This window comes from Pelodiscus sinensis, chromosome 32, assembly GCF_049634645.1.
Source record: "Pelodiscus sinensis isolate JC-2024 chromosome 32, ASM4963464v1, whole genome shotgun sequence".
NCBI classification, from domain to species: domain Eukaryota; kingdom Metazoa; phylum Chordata; order Testudines; family Trionychidae; genus Pelodiscus; species Pelodiscus sinensis.
The window spans coordinates 5,194,398-5,221,054 of NC_134742.1; the positions used below are offsets into that span (position 1 = coordinate 5,194,398).

Genomic DNA, 26,657 nt, shown 5'->3' on the forward strand with positions numbered 1-26,657 from the left:
CTCTGGGGTGTGTCTCTGTTAACAAGACTCTCTCCTGCCCAGCCAAGTCCTGCTCACATTGAATCGGGCAGCGTTTTACAGCCCCTCATGCTGTGACCTTGCCACACGAACACCTGGTTCCAGTTTGCTTCTCAGGTGAGAGATCCAGGGTGTCTCTTTGCACCCCCAGCCCAGAGCAGACCAACCCTTTGTCTTTCTCCTTAAACAGGCTCTTAGGGAAATCAGAGCAGGAGGAACTAGTAGAAAAACAATTGCTCAGTTTGCAAGTGGCTCAAAGCACAAACACGCATCCAGCCTGAGCTGTACAATGTGCGTGTGGCCAGAGAGGGAGACCTGTATCTGTTCTCTCCTGCCTGAATGGAGCATGCCCAAGGTGTGTCACCCCCGGGGACCTGCCTGAACTTCAGGATCTTATGGGCATGATTTTCAGTCTGGGTGCAGCACTGCTGGCATGTTCTCTGCACAGACATCTCTCAGGCTTCGTCTAGACTGGCAAGTTTTTCCACAAAAGTGGCCGCTTTTGCGGAAAAACTTGCCAGCGGTCTACACTGGCCACTTGATTTTGCACAAAAGCCCTGACTGTTTACTGTCTGAAATCAGTGCTTCTTGCGCAAATGCTTTGATGTTCCCGTTCGGGCAAAAGCCCTTTTCCAGAAATGCTTTTGCGCAAAATGGCCAGTGTAGACAGCTGAAAACTGGGAAGCAGTGATCATGAGATGGTAGATTTCATGATCCTGACCAAAGGAAGAAAAGAGAGTAGTAAAATACACTCCTTGGACTTCAGAAAAGCAGATTTTGACTCTCTCAGGGTATGTCTACACTACCCCGCTAGTTCGAACTAGCGGGGTAATGTAGGCATACCGCACTTGCAAATGAAGCCCAGGATTTGAATTTCCCGGGCTTCATTTGCATAAGCGGGGCGCCGCCCTTTTTAAAACCCCGCTGGTTCGAACCCCGTGCAGCGCGGCTACACGGGGCACGAACTAGGTAGTTCAAACTAGGCTCCGTTACTCCTCGTGAAATGAGGTGGGGTTTGCCCATAAAAATTGATGCCCAGATAAATCCATTAGTCTGAGGTGCCACTGGAGTCCTCATTGTTTTTATAGACACGGACTGACACGGCTCCCACTCCCCCAATACCTGTGTTATTAATCTGGGTCTTATAGACACAGCCATTCATGGTGAGTAAGGACCTTGCCGGCCCAGTGCTCAGAGCACTAATCTGGAAATGGCTTTGTGTTTTCCCTGGAAGCCCAAGCTGTGGTGGGTCCCACAGAGACATGGGACCCTGCCAGCTGGTGCTGGAACACACTTGAAATCTGATTTCACCCTGGGGATGGGGAGGGTTCCACAAGGGGTCCTTGGAAAATGCTATTTCAGGAGGGGGAAGCCATGAATGCTCATCTGCAGCTAGGCGGGATTTCTGTGTAACAGGAGGTGGCGGGAGACTCCAGCAGCAGCCACGGAAGCCCACAGACGGGATGCTGCCCAGAGACTGCACGACCGGAGAGATGCACCAGAGCTGGGATTGTTCCTTGAGAGCTCAGCGTGCTGCAGTCGGAGTCGGAGTCCCTGCTCCACAGCCAACAGGGCCCGGGGCTTGGACCCAGGGTAGCGGGAGGGCCCGGGTCTAGATAACCCCACTACCCGTAACAAGAGAGTTCTCTGGAAGTTTGCACTCACCTCTGAGCTAGGCCCTATTGCTCCTGATAGAAGGGACTGACCTATGGACTGGACCTCTTGGCCATATGTCTCAGGAGGGAGAGGAGACTCACTTCTCAACGAGGCCTCTGGGCCTGTGAGCCTCTAACCGAGGGGACCCCTCTGGGTGCCAGGCCGCAGAGTCACATAGGTGTTAGCAGACACCCCTCCAGACGTGGCTGACCAGCCAGGTTAACACTGAGTGTGGGGAAAGGGCACAGCCTTGGAGTAAAGGCAGCACAACGCCCCTGGAAGGGCTCGTCTCGAGGGGTAGTCACCCCCCGGCTGTGCCCCCGACACGGGGGCTTAGGCAACTGGGAGTCAGTGTGAGCGTTTGTGCTGCCCAGCTCCCATCCGCGACCCTTGAACTCACGTGAGTGGGAGGAATTGGACCGGCTGCCCCGCGCTCCGCAGAGGGAAACGTGGGCTCCCCGGTGCTGAGCTGCTCCAGACAATTCTTTCCCCGCTGGGTGTCTGGGGGCTCCGGCCAGAACACGCCTGCTCCGACTGACCCCGTGTCTGGGGGTGGGAAGGGACTGTCAAGGGGGAGATGTGCAGAGCCCGTGGGGGCAGGGTGGACGAGGCTGCCTCCCTCTGCAGTGTGGGACAGGGTCCCAGGCTGGGTTCAAGTTGTGTCAATGGGGGATTTTCCATCCCTCACCATCGCTGAGCCATGACGTGAGGGCGTCAGTAACACAGCCAGGGAGACGGGCTGGACCGGAGGGGTGGGTGAGGTTCTGGGGTCTGCAAGGTGCAAGGGGTCAGACCAGGTGCTCATGATGGTTCCTTCGGCCCTTCAAGTCTGAGCCCAGGAGACCGGCCTTTCAGCTGCTGAGGGACTCCTGACCCCAGCTGTGACCCACAGCCCCTGCTCTGACTGCTAGGCATGACTGCTCCAGCCAGAGGTCTGGGAGGGCTTTCCCTGGGGAGGGGCTGTTGTCATGGCAACAGAAACACTCCTTCTGTGCCTGTGGGCTGCATCCCAGTGAGGGGCTCTGCTGGCACCGCTCTGTCCCCACAGGCCCTGGGGTGTAGCCGCCCCCTCAGCTGTCATGGGAAAAGTGTTTCAAGTCCTCCGGTTTGCAGGGAATGGATGAGACGGACCCAAGTGTGCACTTAGGGCCCAGAAAGCAAAGCTCATAAAACCATAATTTGTTTATTTCTCTTTAATGTATTTATTTTAAACCAATCTCACAATTTTTTTATTTGGCTCCTGCTGTTGCTACCCCTGAGCTGGGTGGAGATTTTGGCATCGAGGGAGCATCTCTTGGAGGTCTTGATTTGCTTTTCTTCTTCCAGGCTACACAGGAAGAGGCAGCTGGGACTCTCAAGTCAGTGGGAGGCAGGATACATCTGGGCTGGCCCCAGTGGCCGGGAGACACAGAGTTCTGGGCCTGGCTGAGCAACAGGTTCCCTGCCGTGGGTGCTGCCGTGTGAGCCCTGCCCTGGCCCTGGGCGTTCCTGGCCAGGCCCTCCCTTTGCTCCTCCACTCTCCATCCAGGCAGATCTCTGAGTTGGGGAAACCTCCCCTGAGAACCTGCCGCCTCCTCCGTGGAAGTGGTGGGAAAGGGGCTGCCGGGAACTCCTGGCCGTGGTGGCCCTCGGGGTCGTAGAGGAATCCCCTAGTGCAGCGTTTCTCCCCCTGGGGGTCCCTGCCCAGAAGGGGGCGGCAAGGCGAGGGCAGGAGGGTCGCTCACGGGGGCACCGGACGTTTGGGCTTTCCCAGCCGTGGCCTCGTGTTCAGTCCCCAGGTCCCCATCCCGGCGGAGTTTGGAAATAAGAAGAAATGTCCCTGATCTCTCCTGGCCTCCCCAGCTGGGCGGCTGGAGGGGCAGCTGCTCTCTGCCCCCAACCTGGCCAGCAGCGGCGCAGACGGAAGGGTGGCAACGGCATCGCTGCCTCCACTTCTCCTGCGCTGCTGCTGCTGCTGGCACTGATCCCACAGCTGGGATCCCGCTCGCTCTGGCCACCCAGCTTGGAAGGGAGCGATGCCCCCAGCAGGGGGCAGAGGGAAGGATGCAATGGCAGCCACACCCCCTTCCTTCTGCGCTGCTGCTGGGAGCGGAGCTGCCCTCCGAGCTGGGCACCTCCCCTGTGGCCCCTGCTCTGTGGCCCCAGCGGAGAAGGCAGCCCTGCCAGCAGCAGTGCGGAAGGAACGGTGGCAACAACATGCCAGGCCACCCTGCCTCTGCGCTGCTGCTGGGGCGGCGTTGACTTCTGAGCTGGGGGACCCGTCAGTGACCACCCCTCACTCGCTGCTCAGTGGGGCCCCCTCCGATCTGGGCCCCACAACAGCAGCCTCTGCCCTGCTGCTGCCCAGGTCCAAAGGCAGCGCCACCGCCTGCAGCGGCACAGAAGGAAGGGCTGAGGTACCCGACCAGGCCTCCCTTCCTCCTGTGCTGCTGCTGGCGCTGACTTTGCAGCTGGGAGTCCTGCCAGCATGGGCCACTCACAGGCTACTCCGCGTGGCAGGCCAGGCTGCCCCCAGCAGCGGCACAGGAGGGAGGGCGGCGGTCGCAGACCTTCTGTGCTCTGCTGGGTCAGGCGGCCTTGTGCACATGGTGCCTGCGCTCTCTAGCTGCCCAGCTGAGCAGTGAGAGGCACGGCCAGCAGCGGCACAGCAGGGAGGGTGGCGATACCAGACCAGCTCCCCTCCCTCCTGCGTTGCTGCTGGCGGTGGGGTTGCCATCCAGGTTGGGCACCTGGCCCCTTGTAACTGCCCCCAGCCTCCCCATTAGTAGGCAGAGCCATGACCAGGAGCAGTGCAGAGGGAAGGGAGGCACCGGCACACCAGGCCGCCCTCCCTTCTGCGCTGCTGCTGGTGCTGGCGCTGCCTTCTCAGGTAGGCACCTGGCCGGTGGCCCGTCTCTGGCCACACACCTAGCTGCAGCACAGGAGGGAAAGTGACAACAACAGATCTCACCTCCTGCCTTCTGCGCTGCTGCTGGCAGCCGTGTGGCCTTCCGAGCTGGGTGTCCTGCCAGCAGCCACCGCTCTCCAGCCCCTGGCGCGGAACGTCGGGCTGCCCCCAGCCGTGGCAATGAAGGAGGGCGGCAGTCACAGAGCAGGCCACGTTCCTTCTGTACTGCTGCTGGAGCCGGAGTTGCTGCCCTGGCCACGTGCCCGACCCATTGCATTGTTTCCCATCCGCCCTCCCCTTAAAATGCAGCGCCCCCACCAGCAGGGGTGCACAAGGAAGGGAGGCAAAACCACGCCAGGCCTCCCTCCCTGTGCACTGCTGCTGGGGGTGGTGCTGCCTTTCCACCCGCCCACATGGGCAGAGGGAGCTGCCACCTACGGGCGCAGAAGTCAGGGCAGCGACGCCATCGAATGCCGCCCTGTGTTCTGCGCTGCTGCTGGTGACCCTGCTGCCTTCCGAGCCAGGTGCCTGGCCAGGGGCTGCCGCCCTGCAGTGAGAGTGTTAAGGACTCGCTGACTAGCTGACAAGCAAATGCTTATTGGATAGTCACGTCCACTCGGCAGATCCCCCCTTACTGCCTCTATCAGGTAGAGGTGGCAAAGGGGAGGGAACAGACGGGACTTCAAAGCGGCAGCGCCACATGGAACCCGGAGTCAGCTGGGGGATCCCAAGCAGACCCCAGACTCCGAGTGGGGCTGCTGCTTGGAAATGCCAAGCTTTAAAGAGCTGGTGCTCATGGGGAACCAACTCTTAAGCCAGCTACCCCAGAGCCCCAGCTCCTGCCTATGCCCATTCCCCCCTTGCCTCTGTGGGAGGCAGCAAGGGGGAAAAGAGGGCTTCTGCAGAGGTGGCATGGGTGGAGAACCTGCTTAAAAGGTGGCTCCCCGCACATACCAGCTCCTGTCTGCCCCCGCCACATACTGCTACCTCTGATAGCGAGGCAGCAGTGGGATGGGGGGGGCCGAGAAGTGGCTCCATGGGAATTGATACACATGGGGAGCTGTCTTAAAAGCCGCTTCCCGCGTGCACCAGCTCCCGCCAGCCCCCCTCACCCTCCGTGTTGCTGCACCTCGATCAGCAGCCGCACAGGGTAGGAGGCCAGGCAGCTCTGTGGCATCTGGTGCTTATGGGGAGGCAGCTTAAAATCCGGCTCCCCCAGACACCAGCTCCCAACTCCCACCCCTTGCTGCCTCTGATAATGAGGCAGCCAGGGGAGGGGTGCGTGGAGTCGACAGGATTAACCACTAAGCCCAGGCGTATCGGTTAATCGTGTAGCCGACGACACACGTTGACACCCCTAGTTAGTGCAGCTGCTGGCGCCGGTGCTGCCCTCTGAGGTAGCCCCTGGCCAGTGGCACCTGCTCTCTGGTCACCCCGTTTGGGAGGCAGGGCTGACACCCGCCGCGGTGCTGAAGGAAGTGCTGCAATCCCGCCCCTCCTGCACCTCCTGCTGCACCGCTCTTGGGAGCAGCACTGACGGCCGAGCGGGTGACCAGAGTCGTGGCTGCTCCTGGGGCGCCCAGCTCGGAAGACAGGGCCACCGCCAGCAATGGTGCAGAAGTAGGAGTGACACAACACGGAGCCACCATGCTTCTGTGCTGCTGCTGGCAGGGACGCCGTCCTCTGATCTGGGCCCCTGGCCAGCAGTCACCACTCCCTGGCCACCCAGCTCAAAAGCCAGCCCCACACCCTGCAGAAGGGGACGAGCCAAGACTGTATCTGGGCTGCGGCTGGGCATGGCGCTGATTTCTGAGCTGGGTGACCTGCCAGGGGCCACCGCTCTGCTGCCACCCAGATGAAAAGGCAGCCCCCCCGCCAGCAGCGGTGCAGAAGGAAGGACCAGGCCTCCCTTCCCCCTGTGCTGCTGCTGGCAGTGGCCCTGCCATCCGAACCGGGTACCCAGACAGCGGCTGCTGCTCTCCAGCCACTCAGCTGGGAAAGCCGGGAGAAATCCGACAGTTTTTAATATTTCCAAACATCTGCCCAGAGGAAGATTTGAAGCCCGAAGACGAGGTCATGGCTGGGAAAACCCAGGCGGCCAGTGACCCTGCTCGCGAGCCCCTTCCCCTGGCCCTGGGACCCCCTTGTGGGTGGGGAGCCCCAGCTGGAGAAAGGCTGCACTAGGGGATTCCCCAATGACCCTGGGGACCAACAGGGCCAGGAGTTTCTGGCAGACCCTTTCCCACAACTTCTAGGGAACACGCCGGAACTAGGGCCCCATCGCGTCCCCCTGCAACCTCGCCCATTTCACAGCCAGACCGTGTCCACGCTGCTCCCTGGCACACTCCCGGGGGCTTCCGTGGGAAATTTCCCGGCTCTCTGACCGGCTGGGTCCTGGCCCAAACTAGGATTGTGTGCAATGGGGATGGGGGCGTCCCAAGAGTGCCAATTTCACTTCCCAGCAGCCTGTGGGGCAGAGCTAGAGCCGTTCCACCCTCACTTCTCCCTGCCCCTCAGGGTGGCTCTGATCTGCCCCTCCAAGAGTGCCCCTGTTGGGGCAGGACAACTCCTGTCCCATCCCGGCCGAGTCAGGCGAGCAGCTGGTGCCCCAGGCCCCTCACCACATGGGGAGCTCAGACTCCCCTCGCCACCCCCCCCCGCCCATTGCACGTCTCCTGGCTGTGAAATGGGTGGGGCCCTAGTCAGGTTCCCAGGGACCTTTACCCCCCGCAGAGCAGGCGTGGGGAACCTTTGCTGGGTCGGGGCCACTGACCCACAGAGAAATCCATGAGGGGCTGCACACAAGTGAGAAACAGCCCCCCTCCCCTCCCCAGCGTGGGCCCCCAATGCAGGGGGGAGCCCCGACCTTCAGGGGCCGGATCCCCGCCAGCCGGGGCTGCATCCGGCCCCCGCGCCTGAGGTTCCCCACGCCCACCGTAGGGATCTGCACTGGATGGGAGTCTCCCTGGGAAGGGCCTGGCCAGGCCTCCGACGCCCAGGGCAGGGCTGCGAGGCGCCGGGTTCGCGGTGGCTTCTCTGCCCGGCGTCCTGGCTGAAGGGCACCGAGCTCGTCTTCTGGGAGAAGCGGCGCAACGGGGAGGCCCCTTCATCTGATCCACGCTTCAGCAGGTCCCGAGGTGCAGCCCCCGTCTGGCCTCTCTCCCCTGGCCGATCGGTTTCCTCCTCCGCTGCCCTGGTCCCGTGTGTGACCTCGCCTGGTCCTGGCCTCTGGGCTGGTTCTTCAGCCTTCAGTCTGTGCCACGACACGCCCCATCCCTGGGCTGGAATCGTCACCATCCGGCCCCTGGGTCCAACTCGCGCCTGGTGCCGAGGGGACGGCAGCTTCTCTGGCCACAAAGCCTGCAGGCTCCCAGCTTCCCTCTGGCAGAGCCCGGCATAGGGCAGGGCAGCCTAGTGGGTGGAGTCTGTAACCGCAGTGTGGCCCGATGGCCAGTCAGTACCTTGCCCCTTTCCTCTGGGCAGTGTGGCCCAATGGCCAGTCAGTAATTTGCCCCTTTTCTAAGGGCAGTGTGGCCCAATGGCCAGTGTCAGTAATTGCCCCTTTTCTAAGGGCAGTGTGGCCCAATGGCCAGTTTCAGTAATTGCCCCTTTTCTAAGGGCAGTGTGGCCCAATGGCCAGTCAGTACCGTGCCCCTTTCCTCTGGGCAGTGTGGCCCAATGGCCAGTGTTTTGCCCCTTTAGTCAGGCAGTTCAGCCTAACGGCTGTAGTCCGTAATCTGGCCTTGACTCACGAGGCTGTGCAGGTCCCTGTCCAGAGACAGGAGATGGGTGGATGGTTCTATCCCCAGCGGCGGGGGGGGGGGGAAGCCCCTCCCTCTCCCCGGTGCCCGGCTGCGGCTGCGGCTCCACTCCCAGCGTGAGCAGGGAAAGCGAGGTGCTGATATCGCAGGCGGCTCCCTCCCCAGCTGTCGTCACCTGCCCTGGGGCAGCCCCTGCCGAGCTGCAGGCACCTGGGGCCAGGGTCAGACCAGGGGAGCTGGCGTGTCCCCGTGGCCGGGCTCCTCCTGTCCCAAGAGAGCAAGGGCCTGTCAGACGCGGTGCCTGGGAACCAGGGGGCAGGGGGAGCTGGGCCCTGGGATGGGCGTAGCACCTCTCTAGTGCCCCCCAGGGCCAGACCCTTCCCGGGCTATCAGTGCAGGAGCTGGTGATGCCCCTCTCCCCCGAGCTGTTCCCCTGCAGCGTCCAGCTGCCCTAGGGCCGTGGCTGGGGCTGGGTTCCCAGTGGGCTGCATCCCTGGCCCCACAAAGAGCAGGTGCCTTGGGGCCTGGGGAGGGGCTGGTCCTACATGGAGTGTGGGGGAGGGGAGAGAGACAGACTCACCCTCCCGTGTGGCTGGTCCCAGAGGGTCTGGTGTGTAGCAACCAGGCTCCCATTCCCAGGGGGGGGGGGATCGGGGGGCCCATCAGTGTCCTGCAGCCGGCTAGGGATGGCAGGTGTCCAGTTTTCTACTGGAGAGTCTGGTTTTTGGCAGTCCTGCTGCCAACTCCCAACCCCCCTGGGCCAGGCACCTCCCTCCCCACATCCCTCCGCTGAAGCCACTGGGGAGAGGAGCTAACGAGACCCCCAGCTCCTGGGGCAAAGAGCGGTGGGCAAGGCCCTCCAGGGGGACTTGCACCCCCAGATGCTCCAGGGGGACAAGGAGGGACCCAGGTCGGGGCAGGAGTCTGGCTGGAACATGGGCCCTTAACGTCCTAGGGTCTCCCCTGAACTGGGCCTAAGTCTGGCTCAGGCCTGGGGTTGCCAGATGGTCTCAACAAAACTACTGGACACACTTGACATGACATCACAATCGACATTCCGTCTCCCCAGGGAAATCCCGGCCATTCCCATTGTCTCATTTCTATTGTCTCCATTTCTTTCCCACACAGAAACCTCAGATTCTGGCCTGTCCAGTTCCAAACCGGACACTGGCCACCTTGCTCAGGCCTGGCTCGGATTTGGCCCTCCCCAGGGGTTGCTGCCAGCCCACAGCCCTACCGGCTCAGAGGTCACTCACCTCCCATGCGGGAAATTGGTTGGGGGTTACAACCGGCTCTGTTGTTCCCTGGGCCTTGGCTCTCCCCTAGGACACCGTGGACGTGATGCAGGAGCTGACGCGCTGCGGGGGAGAGAGGTAGAGCCGGGTCAATAGTCCAGTGCCCAGGCTGTGCCAACAAGCCCCCCCCCCCCCAACCAGGTGTATGGGATTTGAGGGTCCCTATCCCAAAGCCAGCCAGGCCCTGACTTCAACTTCCATCCCCTTCACCTGTCCCGGATGGAGAAAAGGCCGAACACAGCCCTGTCCTGCCGGCCCTGCCCCAGGGTCCCCATGCCCCCCTACTCCAGTGCTAAGGGAAGACTGCCCCCACACCCCTGCTCATGCTCACCTACCAGCTCTCCTTGCACCTGTGTGGGGCTGTGCCTGCCGGTCCCCCTGCAGGGCCAGCTGGAGGCCTGGACCCCGGCCGTGCAGAGCCTGCAAAGGAAGGGCAGGGGGGTCACACCCGGGAAACCTCCTCCCTGTCCGTGGCCCCCGGCTCAGCCAATCAGCAGCGAGATTGGGAGAGGGGGGCGGGCGAGAGGTCTCTGGGGACGTCCCAAGGGCTGGCCCAGGTCACCCCCAGCAGGGTCGGTCTCAGAGCGATTCCAGCCCCGCCTCTTTGGGGGGCTCCTCACACAGCCAGAAAGGGCTGGGGGGTGTCTCTGAGGCTGCCCTGCCGTGCAGCTGTCAGGGGATCTCCATGAGCTCAGCCCTCCCCTAGCCCCTCCCCTCCATAGGCCTTTGTGGTGTCATTGCCCCCCCAACCCCAGTCAGGCTGGTGTCCTGCCCCCAAGCACCCCCTTAGGACACACAGAGGCCTTCCAACCGGCCACAGCCCAGCCACCACTAATGGGCACCAGCCATCAGGGATCATTGGGTCCAGCCCCCTACCCTTCCGGCAGGACCAAGCACCGTTAGAGCATCCCTGACAGGTGTCTGCTCTGAAATATCTCCCGAGTGTAACCCCCCTCACAGGAAGTTTTTCCTCATGTCCAGCCTAAACCTCCCTTGCTGCAGGTAAGCCCATTGCTTCTTGTCCTCTCCTCGGAGGCCAAGGAGAGCAATTTATCTCCTCCTCCCTATAACCCCATTTTAGGCACTTGAAAACTGCTCTCGTGTCCCCTCTCAGGCCTGGTATATACTGCTGTATCACAGAAACACGCCCCCCGCCCCACACACACACACCTGCCCATCCCCGCCCCCGCTACATCCAGGGAACACGTTTGCTCAGCTGTCTTTTTTGTGGAAGTGGAAACCTACTCTTTTGGAAGCCCAGTCTTCCTCCTCCCATCAGGAAGAAGGGAGCTTCCGAAAGAGGGCTTTTTGTGACATTTGGCCCCAGAAATGCCTCTTCAAAAAACAAAACCCCGTCCTGGAAGAAAGGTATTCAAATTACGGTTCACAGTTTCCTTTTTTTCCCCTGGAAGTAGAACATGCTCTCTTGAAATGCATTGCCCAGAACTGCACACAAAACTCCAACAGAGGCCTAATCAGCAGCGAGACTCCAACTGAGGATTAATCAGTGCACAGTAGAGCAGAAGAATGACTTCTCGAATCTTGCTCACGACATGCCTGTTAACGCCTCCCAGAATCATGTTTGCTTTTCTTGCAACAGTGTCACACTGTTGACTCCTGTTTCACTTGTGGCCCACTCTGACGCCCTAGATCCCTTCCTGCAGGACTCCTTCCTAGCCATTCAGCATGTGTGAAATGGGTGGTTCCTTTCTAAGTGGAGCGCTTTGCATTTCTCCTCATTAAACTTCATCCTGTTTACTTCAGCCCATGTCTCCAGTTTGTCCAAATCAGTTTGAAGTATGACCCTGTCCTCCAAAGCACTTGCCACCCTTCCCAGCTTGGGGTCATCTGCAAACTTAATAAGCAGACCCCTGTGGAACCCCAGGTGGAACCCCTGTGGAACCCCAGGTGTTAGGCACTTCCCGCATGGCTGGGAACTGTTAATAATGTCTCCCCGAAATCGGTTTGAAAGAGAACAAAAGGCTGCAAGTGTCCTCCGTCAGTAACCACCCGCTTGGCCATTCGGGAGCAAGACTCTGGGAGCTAGGAGGTGGGGGGTGGGTCTCAGCACACGTCCAAATGGAGGGCCAGGTCACCTGCTCCGAGAACTCTGCCAGTCTGAGTTCTGTGTGAGGCTTCCCACTGTCCCAACTCCCCAACACCTCCTCCTGCTTGGTGGGGCAGGGAAAGGGAAAAAGACGCAGGAGAAGGCAAGACAGAGAGAGGGAATGGGGCAAAGGGGAACCAGACTGAGCAGGCTCCAAACCTTTCCGAGGCTTCTACCTTGTCACCTGGGACGACAGGACCAGCTGCAGGGAAGGAGAAAATGTCGACGAGGCTCCTGCCCCCGCCCCTCGGTCCCACTTCTCCATCCGGCCCCTGCAGAGACCCTGAGAAGGGGCCGTGCTGCTGCCAAGCCGCAGGAAACTCGGCGTTTGCCCCGGCCGTGCACCTCTGTCCTGAGTGCTTGTTGCCAGAGACTCTTTGTGAGGTCATCACTGTCCCCCAATAGGCTGTGGTCATACAATAGGCCCTTTGTGATGTCACTGCCACCTCCCACCCATCCTCTGCTAGGCTGGTGTCCTGGCCCTGGCACCCCAGAGGCTGCTCCCCATCCAGCTTTATTTTCCGAAAGATCCCGTCTAGACTGGCGCTTTTTTCCGGCAAAGCCCCAAGCAGGAAAAAAGCGGCAGCCATGTTCATGCAAATGCCAAGGGGAAAATTTAAATCCCTGCGGCATTTGCAATTCGGAAGTGTCTCATTAGCATCCCTTTTCCAGAAAAGGGTGCCAATGTAGACACAGCCTATATGTGTCTGTAACCCCAAGGAGATGACCTAGATTCCTGGGGCTCTGTCTGCTGGCAGCTCAGGGACAGGCGCAGGGAGTTTGCCTTGGCTCCCCCTCCCTACCAGGGACAGAGTCTGCCTGGCAACCCACAGGGAGTGAGACGCCCCTCCCAGGGAGTTCAGGAGGGGAAGGAGGAGCCATTGGCTGGAGAGTCTGGAGCCAGCCAGGGAAGGGGAAGCTGGCTGTGTGGGAGCTAGTGAACCCCAGGCCTGCATGCAGGGTTCCCCCTGAGAACTAGCCTCTAGGGACCGGAAGGCAGGATCCCTCAGCAGGGTGTTATGTCTCCACTGTTGATTCCCAGTTTGTGGAGTTTGCTGGGAGGCTTCCCCAGCGAGGCAGAGCTGGCTCTCCCGCTCCCTGGGTGAGACCAGCCACCATGGTCAGCTCTGCCCTGTCTGCTGGTTCGGGGCTGCTGCCTGCTGTGTGTGTGTCTGAATGCTGGGCTAGGAGATTATAGCTTGAATTTTGGTGCAGTTGTGTGGCCTGCATCTTGAGCCTGGCACCCCTTTGTGGTAATGGGAAATTCCGGGATTGAAGCAGCCTGATTCTTGCCTGAAGAGGATCCCTGCCAGAAGAGACCAGCCCCTCTGCAGTGACCGAGTCATCTCTGAACCAGAGCCTCATCCATGGAGTGTGTGAGTGCAGCATCTTTTAGTTAGTAAGGCAGGGTACGTCTACACTACAACGTTAGTTCGAACTAACTTAGTTCGAATTAGTTAATTTGAACTAAGCTAATTCGAACTAACGGATCCAGATTAAAAAACTAGTTCGAATTAGCGTTTTGCTAATTTGAACTAGCATGTCGACAGTAAGTAGACCCTGAACCAGGCTTAAGGATGGCCGGAAGCAGTGCCGGCAGGGCATCAGAGGAGGACTTAGAGCGTGGAGATGCTGTCTCAGGCTAGCCAAGGGCTGCGCTTAAAGGGTCCCGACCCCACCCCGGACAGACAGTTCTAAGGGGTGCCCCGCTTGCAAAGCAGTCCTGGCTTGGAGTGCCCGGAGTGCCCACACTGGGCACATCACAGCACTCGGCCATCAGCCCGGCTGCACTTGCCGCAGGCTGCCATCTGGGGAGAGGAGGCAATTGGGGGGCTGCAGGAGAGCTTCCACCCCCAGAAGCCCGCAGAGCCAGCCCAGTCCTCCCCATCGGGGGCTCGTACCCCATTCCTCCCTCACCTCCTTCCACTTACCCTTCCCTAGCCCCCCTTCATATTGATGTACAAAATAAAGATAACGTTTCTTCCAACATTGACTCTGTCTTTATTGAACAAAACTGGGGGAGACTGGGAAAAGGAGGTGGGAGAGGGGAAGAGAAAGGCTGGGAGAGGGGAGGGCAACTAACATGATCAGGGGTTGGGAACAGGTCCCAGATCAAGAGAGGCTACAGAGACTGGGACTGTTCAGCTTAGAAAAGAGGAGATGGAGCGGGGACAGGATAGAGGTCTCTAAAAGCAGGGGTTGGGTGGAGAGGGTACATTCAGAAAAGTTCTTCATGAGTTCCCATAAAGAAGGACTAAAGGACACCAAAAGAAAGGAATGGGTAGCAGGCTTCAAACTAGTAACAGAAAGTTGTTCTTCACAAAGCAAAGAGTCGACCTGTGGAACTCCTTGCTGCAGGAGGCTGTGAAGGCTACAAGCAGAACAGAGTTTAAAGGGAAGTGAGATCAAGTCATGGAGGTTGGGTCCATGGAGTAGTCTTAGCCAGGCGGTAGGAGTGGTGTCCCTGCCCAAAGTTTGTGGAAGGCTGGAGAGGGATGGCACGAGACAAATGGCTTGGTCACTGTCTTCAGTCCATCCCCTCCGGGGTCCCTAGGGTTGGCCGCTGTCAGCAGACAGGCTACTGGGCTAGATGGACCTTTGGTCTGACCCAGGACGGCCATTGTAAGCTCAGGGCTCAGGGTCGGGGGTCTCAGTGGACCCCCTTGATTTTCATGCACACCTGCTCCTGGGTGGCCAGGCTGGCAGCTCTCCTGCCCTAGCCGGCCACTTTCCTGTGCCTAGTGCGGAGATCGTGGACAAGGTCCACGATGTCCGCACTAGCCCAGGAAGGTGCCCGCCTCTTGCGGTTCAGGGCAAGCTGCCGGGAGCCGCCAGCCTGGTCCCGGGAAGAGGGGGTGGGCTGGGGGACATCGGGTGGGTGACTCTGTGCCGTGCCAGGTGCAGGGTCTGCTGGCTGGGTGCTGGCAGGCTTGCACCTGGCACGGGCACCGTAGCCAGCCCGTGCCCCTTTAAGGGGTCCGGGGCCGGGAGGGGGGCAATAGAGTTTCCCTGGTGTTGGCCAGAGTGGCCACCAGGGAAACCTGGGGAGGGCTAGCCTCCCACTAGTTCGAATTAAGGGGCTACACACCCCTTAATTCGAACTAGTAAGTTCGAACTAGGCTTAATCCTCGTAAAATGAGGTTTTCCTAGTTCGAACTAAGCGCTCCGCTAGTTCGATTCAAATTCGAACTAGCGGAGCGCTAGTGTAGCGGCTATGAATGTTAGTTCATAGACATACCCCTAGTGAGAAGGGCTTTAAACTAGTTTTGATGGGGACAGGTGGCCAAAGCCCACAGGCAAATGAAAAACATGGAGACCTGGGAGATGGGTTGGAAATAGGAGGGAGCATGGGCTATAACAGCAGAGAGAAAGGAGGGACAAGGCAGAAGTGGGGGGCAAAATCAAATTGGTATCTTAGATGCCGGTGTACAAAGGCAAGGAGGACGGGGAATAGACAGGAAGGACTTGAAGTGCTAATAAAGAAACACAAGGATGACACAGTTGGTATCACAGAGACTTGGTGGGATAATACACACAATTGGAATATTGATACCGAAGGGTACAGCTTGCCCAGGACTGACAGGCAGGGATAAAAGGGAGGAGGTGTTGCCGTATCTATTACGAATGTACACTGGGCTGAGGTGGAGATAGGCGTAGAAGACAGACTTGTTAAGAGTGTCTGGGTTAGGTAAAAAGAGGTAAAAAGAAGGGTGATGTCATGCTAGGGGTCCACTCCAGCCCACCAAGCCAGGCAGAAGAGGGGACTGGCCTTCAGAAAAGCAGACTTGGCTCCCACAGGGAAGTGATGGGCAGGATTCCCCGAGGTGCTAACATGAAGGGGAAAGGAGTCCAGGAGAGCTGGCAGGATTTTAAAGAAGCCTTAATGAAGGCACAAGACCAAAGCATCCCGATGCACAGTAAGAAAAGCAAATATGGTGGACAACCAGATGGGCTTAGCAGGGAAATCCTTCGTGATCTTAAACACAAACAGGAAGTTTATAAGAAGTGGAAACTTGAAGAGATGACTTGGGAGGAGTCTAAATATACTTGAGAATGCAAGGGAGTCGTCCTGAAGGAAAAAGCACAATTGGATTTGTAGCTAGCAAGGGATGTGATGGGTAACAAGAAAGGTTTCTACAGGCATGTGTCACGTTCCTGGATTTTGAGGGGAGCAGCCAGATCACTGCTGCACCCATGGGGGTGTGTTTGCCCCAAAAGTGGTATAAAGGGGGCCATGTGAGGTGTTGAATAGAAGTTTACTGTCTGCTAATCCTATGTACGCTATTCATGTGATTGTACAATGTCTGTGTGTGAAATTATAAGCATGTACAGTAAACTTCTGATAATCTGGTACCTTTAGGACCCAGGGGATGCCGGATTATCAGATATACCGGACTATTGGAAAGGTGGGCTATGACGGGTCGGATGGGGGGAGATGCCACCACACACCCGTCTTAACCACCCCCCTTCCCATGGTCGGGCTCTGCTCCAGGCATCCCCGATTCAGCTGCTGCTGGTCAGTTTCAGCAGCAGCTGAATTGGGACGCCTGCAGCAGAGCAGCCGGGGTGCTGCCGGGTTGGTCCGGTAGCTCCGCCCCTTGGAGACCAACCCGGCAGCACCCCAGCTGCTCTGGGGGATGCCTGGGGCAGAGCAGCTGGGGTGCTGCCGGTTGGTCCCGCAGCCCCAAGGGGCAGCGCTATGGGACCTACCGGGCAGCACTCCAACTGCTCTGCCCTCAGCTTCCCCGATTCAGCCGCTGGTCAGTTTCAGCAGCGTCTGAATCAGGGAAGCCGGGGGCAGACCAGTTCCAATGGTCCGGCTGCCCGGAGCACTTCCGGGTTCCTGATGGTGCCGGACCATCAGGAGTGCCGGACCATCAGATGCCGGACCAATGGAGTTTTACTGTACTTTGTATGGATACTGAATATTTCTCTGAATGTGCTTGAGCATTGGGCAGAGCCTGGCTTCCTAATCCGAACTAGCTGTACACCTGTCACACACACACAGTGATCACATACACACATACACATTGCAGGCCACCATGAGCTCTCTCTCTCTCTCTCTCTCTCACACACACACACACACACACAGGGGTGGTCCGTGTCCATAGGCATACTAGGCAGCTGCCTAGGGTGCCAAGTTGCATGGGGCGCCACATTCTAAACTCTGTCCCTTCCATTTCCCATTCCCTTTGCTGTGCCTTACCTGGAGCATGGCTTCCCTGCGGCCAGGAGGGGGAAAGTCCTGGGAGTGGCAGCGCACGGGTGGGGTGGGGGTGTTTCCCCTGTGCCGCGGGGGGGGGGAAGGGGATGGTGAGCTCCAGAGGAGGAGGAACATGTGGGGGGGGGGGGGTTCCCCTGTGCCGCAGGAAGGGTCGTCCCCCGGGGAGGAGGAACATGGGGGGTTTCTCTCTGGAGGAGTGGGATCTTGGGAGGGTCCCTCTGGCTGGCACCCTCTCCCCGGCCCCAGAACTCCACCCCCAGGCCCGCAGCCACCAGCCCCAGCCCGCTGATCCAAAGCCCCCAACCCCCTGGCCCCAAGCCAGAGATCTCCATCCCCAGACCCCAGACCCAGAACTCCATCCCCAAACCCCCAACCCCTAACCTCCTGACCCTCAGCCACAGAACTCCATCCCTAGCCCCCCTCTCCCGAGCACAGAACCAAACCCCTCAGTCAATATCTGCCTTTGGGGCTGGGGTGCCTACTGCATTGATCACCTAGGGCGCCAGTTGGTTGCAGTTAGTCTAGGGCAGCCCCCCCAGACACACACACTCTGCAGGCCACAGGGGTATCACTTGCTCACGGTGATATCGATCTCTCACACTCACACTCACACTCTCAGGCTGTAGTTTGCTGTGGAACGTGCACATGATGCTCCTCGTCAGGAGAGCCAGGGGGTAGAGCACACGTGCACATGCCTGCAGGAGCTGCTGCAGGAGCTAGTGGGGGCGGTCAGCACGTGCTCAGAAGGGTCCAATTGAAAATCACGTGACACACAGACAAGAACTGTGATTAGTGCTCTTCTACATACAGCAAATAAATGATTTTTTGTGTTAAAACAAAATGATTTAGTTTTTGTTTCACAAGTCACAACAGAGACTCTCTAACACTTTTGCCTGTAGAAAGTTTTTTTCATGTGCATCAAGCCAAGAGATGTAATCTTTAATGTCAAGCATAAACTGTAACAATTTTTTTATTTAATATGTCAATATGAATGATAACAGATTTTGTTTGCTATGCCAAGAAATAGCAGTTTTGTGTTATGCCTCAGAGGAACAGGACACCTGTAAGATACCAAATGGCTACTGAAAACAATGTATTTGATTTCATAGTAAACAAACATTTAAAGTCAGGCACCTTGCCAACGATCCCTTGTTGTAGTATTCTTTCTTCCATAACATTTTAAATATATCTAAGGTATTTGTTAGTAACTGCAGGTGCCTTAGTGGCACAAATCCCAACAAGCGCACATGACCTTATTATTGGTGCACAAGACAAAACTCGTGGCTGGAGAATCTTAGAGGGATCACTGGTCCCATCTATTTTCTATGATTCTCAGCTGGGCCTTCTCTCAAACCCCACAGCTTTGTACTCAGAATGTTGGTATAAAAGAATAAAAGATTGTTAAGTAGCGGGGTTGAAGCACTGGAAGGACAGAGTATCAGCTGCAAATATGTTTAATTCCTGTCAAGTATTTCAAAATCTGGATTTTGTTAGCAGGGGGAAAAGAACCAGTGAGCATTCAATGAAGAGTTTTACACACTATTTAGAACATCGAATCAGAACTGAGGTCACCAAAAAATTACAAAGAAAACACACCGAGACTCATGACAAAATGAGGTAGCAGTTTATTTCAACCCGTTACCTGGAATGGAATGTCAGAGGGAATTTACACAGATATTTTATAGGCTGGAGGGGGTACAGGAGAATTCCTATGGGGTTTTGAGTTTCTGAGAGAACTACCCACATGAGAGCTTGGGACTGGCTATGGAGCTGTACCACTTTCAATGTAATTAAAATAGCACTTTGTTATTCTAATTCTGTACATTCTGAGCTGGATGTTATCTGAACACATCGATATTGGACAATCATTACTTGACACCAAACATTTCTTTACCCACCCTGAAGGCAGGGGATGCCTGGGGCACCTCCAAGAGGTATAAGCTCCATGGAGACATAAACCCAAATTCTACTCAAGTTTTGCTACGTTCCCTTTAAGTAAGAAACATGTAAATTCACCCCCACTAGTCGGCAGGGAGGGAAAATCATCCCCCTCTGCCTCTGGAGCACGGGAAAGGCTGAAGCAGAAGGAGAAGGGAAGATGCCCCGAGTCAAATCAAAACGGAGTGTTGGGAAGTGACTGTTGCAGACCCTGCTCCCACCCGTCCTAGGCCGATGAGGCTCCAATCTCCAAGGTGGGCTCTCAGGGGCAGGGAAAGACTCCGGGAATTACCTTCTGTACAGACTCATCCTCTCTCACGCCCGCAGGGACAGCGGCCTCCTGAGGTTCTTGACAGAGGCTCAGTTCTCGTCTCTCAGATCCTTGGGCACCAGCCGTTGCCAACCAGTTGGACTGGAGGCAGGATAAGAATGCTGCAGCCACATTCTTTGTTGTTGTCACACATGACATCACAATACACTCAGGCCTCCATACAGAGACCTAGACACCCGCCCCCAGGTAACTCTTATCCCATCGCACGGCCAGGCAGGGGGCAGTGCTAACACTCACAGCTGGTTCATACTGGAAAGCTACTGGGAAGGAAGGCAGGAGGCAGAACTTTCCCTTGACCTAGCTCTGTCCTTCTATTCCTTCTAAAATCAGGAATAAGGGACCTTTCGGAAAAGGCTTTATTTTCCGAAAGATCCCCGTCTAGACTGGCGCTTTTTTCCGGCAAAGCCCCGAGCCGGAAAAAAGCGGCAGCCATGTTCATGCAAATGGAGCGGGGAAAATTTAAATCCCTGCTGCATTTGCATTTCCGACTTGTCTCATCTGTATCCCTTTTCCGGAAAAGGGGCCCAGTGTAGACACAACCCCTCTGTTTATAACACATCTTCTGTTGCTGCTTCTTTTGCTGCTACTTTTCTTCTTCTGTTGCAGCTTTTTCTTCGGGTGATTCTTCTGCTGCTGCTGCTGCTGCTGTTGCTACTTCCTGTTTCTTCTGCTGCTGGGGCTCATTATTCTTATTATTCTTCCGCTGCTGCTTCTGCAGTGCTGCTCTTTCTGCGGCTGCTTCATCTGCCTCTGTGGCTCCTCCCTCTCCTGTCCCTACTTATTTTCATTCTTCTTCTTCTTCTGCAGCCACTGTTCCTGATGACTCCTTTTTTTCTGCTGCTGTTACTTCTCTAGCTTAAATCTGCTGCTGCTCCTGATGCTCCTTCTGTTGCTGTTCCTTCTTCTGCTGCTACTGCCGCTCATTCTCCTGCTCCTATTTATTTTTCTGCTTCTCCTTTGTCTGCTGCTTTTTCATCTGCTACTGTTGCTGCTCCTTCTGTTGCCTATACTTGTTGTTATGCTTCTTCTTCCACTCCTTCTTTGGCTACTTTCCTTCTGCTGATGCTTCTTCAGCTGCTGTTTTTTCTTCTGCTACTTCTGCTTTTGCTGCTGCTATTTTATTTTCTTCACCTTCTGCTGCTGCTGCTTCATCTGCTTCTCTTGCAGCTGCTTCTACTCTCCGTACTTATTTTTCCGTTTCTAATTTTTAGTGTGTGCTGCTGCTTCTACTTTTGCTGCTTTCTGCTGTTTCAGCTTCTTCTCCTGTTGCTCCTCCTTTTATTTCTGCTACAGCGGCTTCTGCTGCAGTTTCTTCTCCTCCTGCTGCTGCTGTTTCTTCTGCTGTTGCTACTACTTGCTTTTTCTTCTTTGCTTTCTTCTTCTGTTGATGGCTTCTACTGCTGTTGATTTCTCTTTTCATCTGCTGCTGCTACTCCATCTGCTTCTAATGCTACTTCTTCTTCCGCCGCACCTGCTGTATCTGCTTCTTCTGCTACTGCTGCTCCTTCTCCTGCTTCTACTTGTTTTTCTGTTTCTCCTTAGTCTTTTTTTCCTGCTGTTAAAGTTTGTTGCTCCCCCTTTTTTTTCTGTTTCTCCTTAGTCTGTTATTTCTGCTGCTAAAGTCTGCTGCTCCTTCTGCTACTGCCATTTCTTCTGCTGCTTCTTTTTCTGCTGCTGCTACTTCCTGTTTCCTCTGCTCTTTTCTGCTGTGGCTTATTATTGTTATACTGCTGCTGTTTCTTTGGTTTCCGCTGCTTCTCCTCCTAGAATTACAGAATCATAGAGCCATAGAACTGGAAGAAACCTCAGAAGGTCATCAAGTCCAGCCCCCTGCTCTAGGCAGGACCAATTCCAACTAAATCAACCCGGCCAGGGCTTTGTCAAGCTGAGACTTAAAACACCTCTAGGGATGGAGACTCCACTACTTCCCTAGGTAACCCATTCCCTAGGTAACCCATTCCAGTGCTTCACCACCCTCCTAGTGAAATAGTGTTTCCTAATATCCAACCTGGACCTCTGCTGTTTCTTCTACTGCTGTTCCTGTCTCTTTGATTCTGCTTCTTCTTCTGATGTTTCTTCTGTTGTTGCTTGTTCTTGTGATCTGATGCTGTGGCTTCTTCTGCGTCTGCTGCTTCTGCTTCAGCTGAGGTTTCTTCTAGTTCTTCTGCTCCTGCCTCTTTTCTTCCACTTCTTCTTCTCCTCTGTTGTTTCTGCTGCTCTTGATGCTTCCTTTCTTCTTCTGTTGCTCCTTCCTTTGCGATTACAGTTTTCTGCTGATGCTTCTACTTCTTCTGTGTCTTCCTTCTTGGTTTCTTCTTTTGATGATGCTTCTTCTGGTGCTACCAGTGCTCTTTTCATCTGCTGCTGCTACTTCTTCTGCTGCTTCTTCTGCTTCTCATTCTTATGCTTGTTCTTCTGCTGTTTCTTTTCTTCTGTTGCTGCTCCTTCTCCTCCGCCTGCTTGCTTTTCTGCTTCTTCTGCAGCTTCAATCTGCTGCTGCTTCTGCTGTTTCTTCTGTTCTTTCTTCTTCTGCTGCTTTTGCTCCTGCTTCCTTTGTTACTGCTACTTATTCTGCTCCGACTTTTCTTCTGCTGCTGCTCCTGGTTCTGTTGGTGTTTCTTCTTCTTCTGCTGCTGCTGCTGCTGCTGCTGCTGCTGTTGCTGCTATGGCCTCTTTCTTCAATTCTTCTCAATTTGCAGCGTTTCACTTCCTATTTTTATTCGGCTGCTTCTTCAGCTGCAGCATCTATGGCTGCTGCTGCTTCTGTAGCTGCTACTTCTTCTGCATCTGCTTCTTGTGAGGTTGCTGCTACTCCTTCTTTTTCTACTCTTGCTGCTTATATTCTGCTGCTGCTACTTCTTTTTCTGGTTCTTCTGCTGCTGCTCTTCTTCTGATGCTCATGCTACTTTAGCTGCTGCTTCATCTTCTTCTGTTGCAGCTGCTTCTTCTGCTCCTACTTGTTTTCTGCTTTTTCTTCTTTTCTTTGTGCTGCTGCTGCTTCTTCCGCTGCTTCTTCTACTGCTGATACTGTTCCTTTTTCTGCTGCTGCTACTTTTCTATTTCTGCCACTGCTTCTTCTGCTGGGTCTTCTGGTTCTGCTTTTTCTGTGGCCGCTGCTTTTTCTTCGTTTGTGCTACTGCTGCTGCTTTCGCTCTTTCTTCTGTTATTTCTTTTGCTGATTCTTCTACTGCTGCTTTTGCTCCTGCTTTCTCTGTTGATCCTACTTACTCGGCTGTTGCTTCTACTTCTGCTGCTGTTTTTCCTGCTGCTGCTGGTGCTGCTGCTGCTTTTCTTCTTCTTCTTTTCTCCTGCTACCACTGTTGGGGCTACTTATTCTGCTGCTGCCTCTTCCGCTGCTGCTTCGCCCTTGTCTTCTTCTGATGCTTCAATCTGCTTCATCTGCTTCTGTGGCTGCTTCTTCTTCTGTCCCTTTCTTTTCATGCTTCTTCTTCCTCTTTTGTTTCTGCCGCTGCTCCTTCTTCTCCTGTTGCTTCCTCTGTGGCTGTGGTTGTTTCTTCTTTTTCTGCTGATGCTTCTTTAGCTGCTGCTCTTTCTTCTCTTGCAGCTACTTCTTCTGCTCCTTGAGGGCTATGTCTTGACTGCATTGCTGTATCGGGGTCCTGGAAGGATCCCGAAATAGCAACGCCACATCCAAGGAACGCATCTGCTATTTCGGAAAAAGTTTGAAAATAGCGGACGCGCTCTTTCACCAGTCCTGTAAACCTCGTTGTACGAGGAATAAGGGACGGCTCGAAAGAGCACGTTATTACAAAATTTGGTGCTGTGCAGATGCACCAAATTTCAAAATAGCCTCTTTCGAAAGTAAAATATGCAGTGCTGTTTAATGCAGGGCAGTGCTGTCCCTGCTTCTGCTGCTATTTCTTCTTCTCTTCCTGCCTTTTAGCTTCTGCTCCTTCTCCCAGTAGTTCTGGCTGCTGTTTCGCCAGTTTCTGTTGCTGCACCTTTCCCTGCCCATACTTGTTTTCGGGCTTCTTCTTCTGTTTGTGCTGCTGTTTCTTCTTCCGCTGCTACTTCTCCTGCTGCTGCTGCTGCTGTTTCTTCTGCTGTTGCTACTACTTGCTTTTTCTTCTTTGCTTTCTTCTTCTGTTGATGGCTTCTGCTGCTTTTGATTTCTCTTTTCATCTGCTGATGCTGCTGCTGCTGCTGCTGCTACTTCATCTGCTTCTGATGCTACTTCTTCTTCCGCCGCTGCTGCTGTTTCTGCTTCTCCTGCTACTGCTGCTCCTTCTCCTGCTTCTACTTGTTTTTCTGTTTCTCCTTCTTCTGTTCTTTCTCCTTCGTAAGTCTAGACTGGTGCTTTTCTCCGACAAAACCCCGAGCCAGAAAAAAGCGGCCGCCATGTTCATGCAAATGCCCTGGGGGATATTTAAATCCCCCGCGGCATTTGCAATTCCGACTTGTCTCATTAGCATCCCTTTTCCGGAAAAGGATGCCAATGTAGACACAGCCCTGCTGTTTCTTTTGTTGATACTTCTGCTGCTACTTTTGCGCCTGCTTCCTTTGTTGGTCCTACTTATTCTGTTGCTAGTTTTCTTCTTCTGCCACAGCTGCTTCTGCTGAGTTTCTTCTACTGCTGTGGCTGCTACCGCCTCTTTCTTCTGCTCTTCTCCTGTGCTTCTGTTTCTGCTACTATTTTTTCTTCTCCTCCTGCCTCTTTTCTTCTGCTACTTCTCCTACTGTTTCTGCTGCTGCTGCTGCGTCATCAGCTTCTGTTCCTGCACCTTTCCCTGCCCCACTTCTTTTCAGGCTGCTTCTTCTGTTTGTTCTGCTGTTTCTTCTTCCGCTGCATCTACTACTGCTGCTGCTTTTCTGCTGCTGCTACTTTTCTATTTCTGCCACTTCTTCTTCTGATATTTCTCCTGATGCTTCATCTGCTTCTGCTGCTCCATCCTTTTCTGTTGCTTCTTCTACTATTGCTGCTGCTGCTGCCACTTCTGCTTCAATCTGCTGCTGTCTCTTCTTCTGCTGCTGCTGATTCTGTGGCTGTTTCTTTCCTGTTTCTGCTTCCTTTTAATCTGCTACTGATTCTTCTGCTACTGATGCTTTTACTGTTCCTCCTTCTTCTGCTTTTTCTCCTGCTGCTGCTACTTTTCTTCTTGTGCCACTGCTGCTTCTTTTAATTTTTCTTCTTCATCTGCTATTACCTCCTGTTTCTTCTACTATTCTTTTTCTGCTACTTCTTCTGCCCTGCTTTTTTCATGCTTCTTCTTCTTTTGTTTGTGCTACTGCAGCTTCTTTTTCTGTTGTTCCTCTTTCTGCTGTATCTTCTGTTGCTGTTACTTCTTCTGTTTCTTCCTCTTTTGAGTCTTCTGCTGCTGCTTCTGTTCTTCTTCTGTTGCTGCTTTTACTTCTCTCGGGCTTCTCTACACTGAGAGGTTTTTGCAGCAGAGAGTATGCTAATGAGGGACTGATGTTTTTTGCGCAAGGGGGTTTTTGCACATAAAGAAGCAGTGTAGTTGTTTCTGTTTTGCTCAAAACCTCCTTTTTGCACAAGATCTTTATGCCTCTCCGGATCTTGTGCAAAACAGCTTTTTGGCAAAAAACAGAAGTGGCGACGCTGTTCTTTTTTGCACAAAAACCCCTTATGCAAAAAGCATCAGTACAAAATATGCTAATGACATCACAAAGCATACTCTCTGCTGCAAAAACTTGCAGCCTAGACACAGCCTCACTCGATAAGGAGCAGCTAGAGTTCATGACTCAGAGATGCTCCCCATTGCCTGGTTCTACCCCTGTAGTGCAGCTGGCAGGAAGGGAGGGGGGTGACGCACAGAAATCAGGAGCCTGCTGGAAGTCTCCAGAGAACTGTCATGTCTGCACCTGTGCAAAGAAGAGGGAGGGGCCGGGCCCTTGCCGCGCTCTGCCCTGGCAGGAAAAGGGGAGGGGCAATCAGGGGCTGAGGTTATAAGAGAGCATCTCCCTCCCTCCCATTTAGCACATCATTGACAGCAACAGCAGACTGGGAAGCACTTCCAAAGGATGTCACAGAACTAGTTTCAGAGGGGCAGCCTTGTTAGTCAGTAACTTTGTCCTGCAGCACCTTCGGGAGTATTTACACAGCTCCCTGCACTCAAAATAAGCGATGTTCCAAAGATACAAAGATGCTAATTCCCTTGCCCATTACAATGATAGCTTCCCCACTTATCACCCCCTGATTAGCCATTCATTAACTCATAAACAGCTATTCCCTCCCTACCTCTCCCTCACCCCACCTTCTGTACTTAATCTAATTTGTCAGGTTAATAATGTGTTCACTTTTTTCATTCTATTCCTTTGGTGTATATGGTAATGCCAATTGTCTTCCAGAATATGATCTGAGGAAGTGGGTCTGGCCCCAAGACAGTGAACACAGAGAACCACCAACCTTAGCGAAACATCTCCTTGGGTCTGACGTACTGGCTTAGACTTGCACAAGGACAAGGACCTGAGACTCCTCCCCATCAATGCCCCTGTCCTGCCAATCGGAGAGACTGAGGGAGGGCGGTGGAACATTCTCAGCAAAGAGCCCAATGCATGGCCACATCATGGGGGCGATCCCTGTCAGAGCACTATTTCTGCCCCTCCATTTTGGTTTGACTCCCGGGAGACCAGCTCTTGATGTGGGGTGGGGAGCAGAAGAGGACAAAAGAGGCAAGAAAAGAAGAGAAATGCGGGCGGGACGGAGGGAAAGAGAAACCAAACAGGAGAAACCCCCACGGCCCCAGTGGTTCTAAGGGACAAAGCCCCAGGTGGGGAATAAAATTCCGACCCTTTCACCCAGTGTTCCGTGCCTAGAATCCAGCCGGGACCAGGTGGATCAGACTGAGCAGTTCCCACCCCCTTGGAGGCTCTTACCTTCTCCGCAGGGATGTCTGGGCTGTAGGGAAATCAGGAGAAGGAGGAGGAAGCTTGACAGAGGTTCCTCCAGGCGCTCACGTGCAGGAACCCTCAGAGAGACATTGCGAGACAGAGACTTGCCTTAGCAAATGCCACAGGGGTCTGCGAGGTCATCCCGGCATTGCCCCCTCTAGTGCCTGACTGATGTCACCATCTCTCAGTGAGGACACCACCTCCCCACCATCTTTGCCTAATATGGGGAGGGCCTGCCAAAGGCCTGTGTGATGTCACGGCTGCCCCCTCCCCCCATGCTGCAGGACAAGTGTCCTGACTCTGGCCACCCCTCGGGATGTTTGAGCCATTACCTGTGCTCCCCCCGCTCAATGCCTGTTCCTCCTAGGAAGTCAGCCGGCTGCACAGTCGCACCTCAGAAGTGTCACGTTATTGGATTGTGAGGGGAACAGCCGGGTCACTGCTGCACCCATGGGGGGGTGTTCGCCCCAAAAGTGGTACAAAGGGGGCCATATGAGGGGGCAAACAAAAGCTTGCTTTCTTCTGATTCTGTATCTGCTCTTCACATATCTGTATAATGTCTGTGTGTGT

The 26,657-nt window shown here is 55.1% G+C and overlaps 1 protein-coding gene across 1 annotated transcript; it reads right to left on the minus strand.

Moving 5' to 3' along the window:
- Nucleotides 1-20,598: 20,598 nt before the first annotated feature.
- LOC142823077 (uncharacterized) lies at nt 20,599-24,027 on the minus strand. Its single transcript, XM_075913365.1, has 3 exons — nt 23,960-24,027; nt 23,071-23,506; nt 20,599-21,927 (listed from the first exon to the last, which is right to left on the minus strand). The coding sequence occupies exons 1-3, from the start codon at nt 24,025-24,027 to the stop codon at nt 21,784-21,786; spliced, it is 648 nt and encodes a 215-aa protein (XP_075769480.1). The 3' UTR covers nt 20,599-21,783.
- Nucleotides 24,028-26,657: the final 2,630 nt, after the last annotated feature.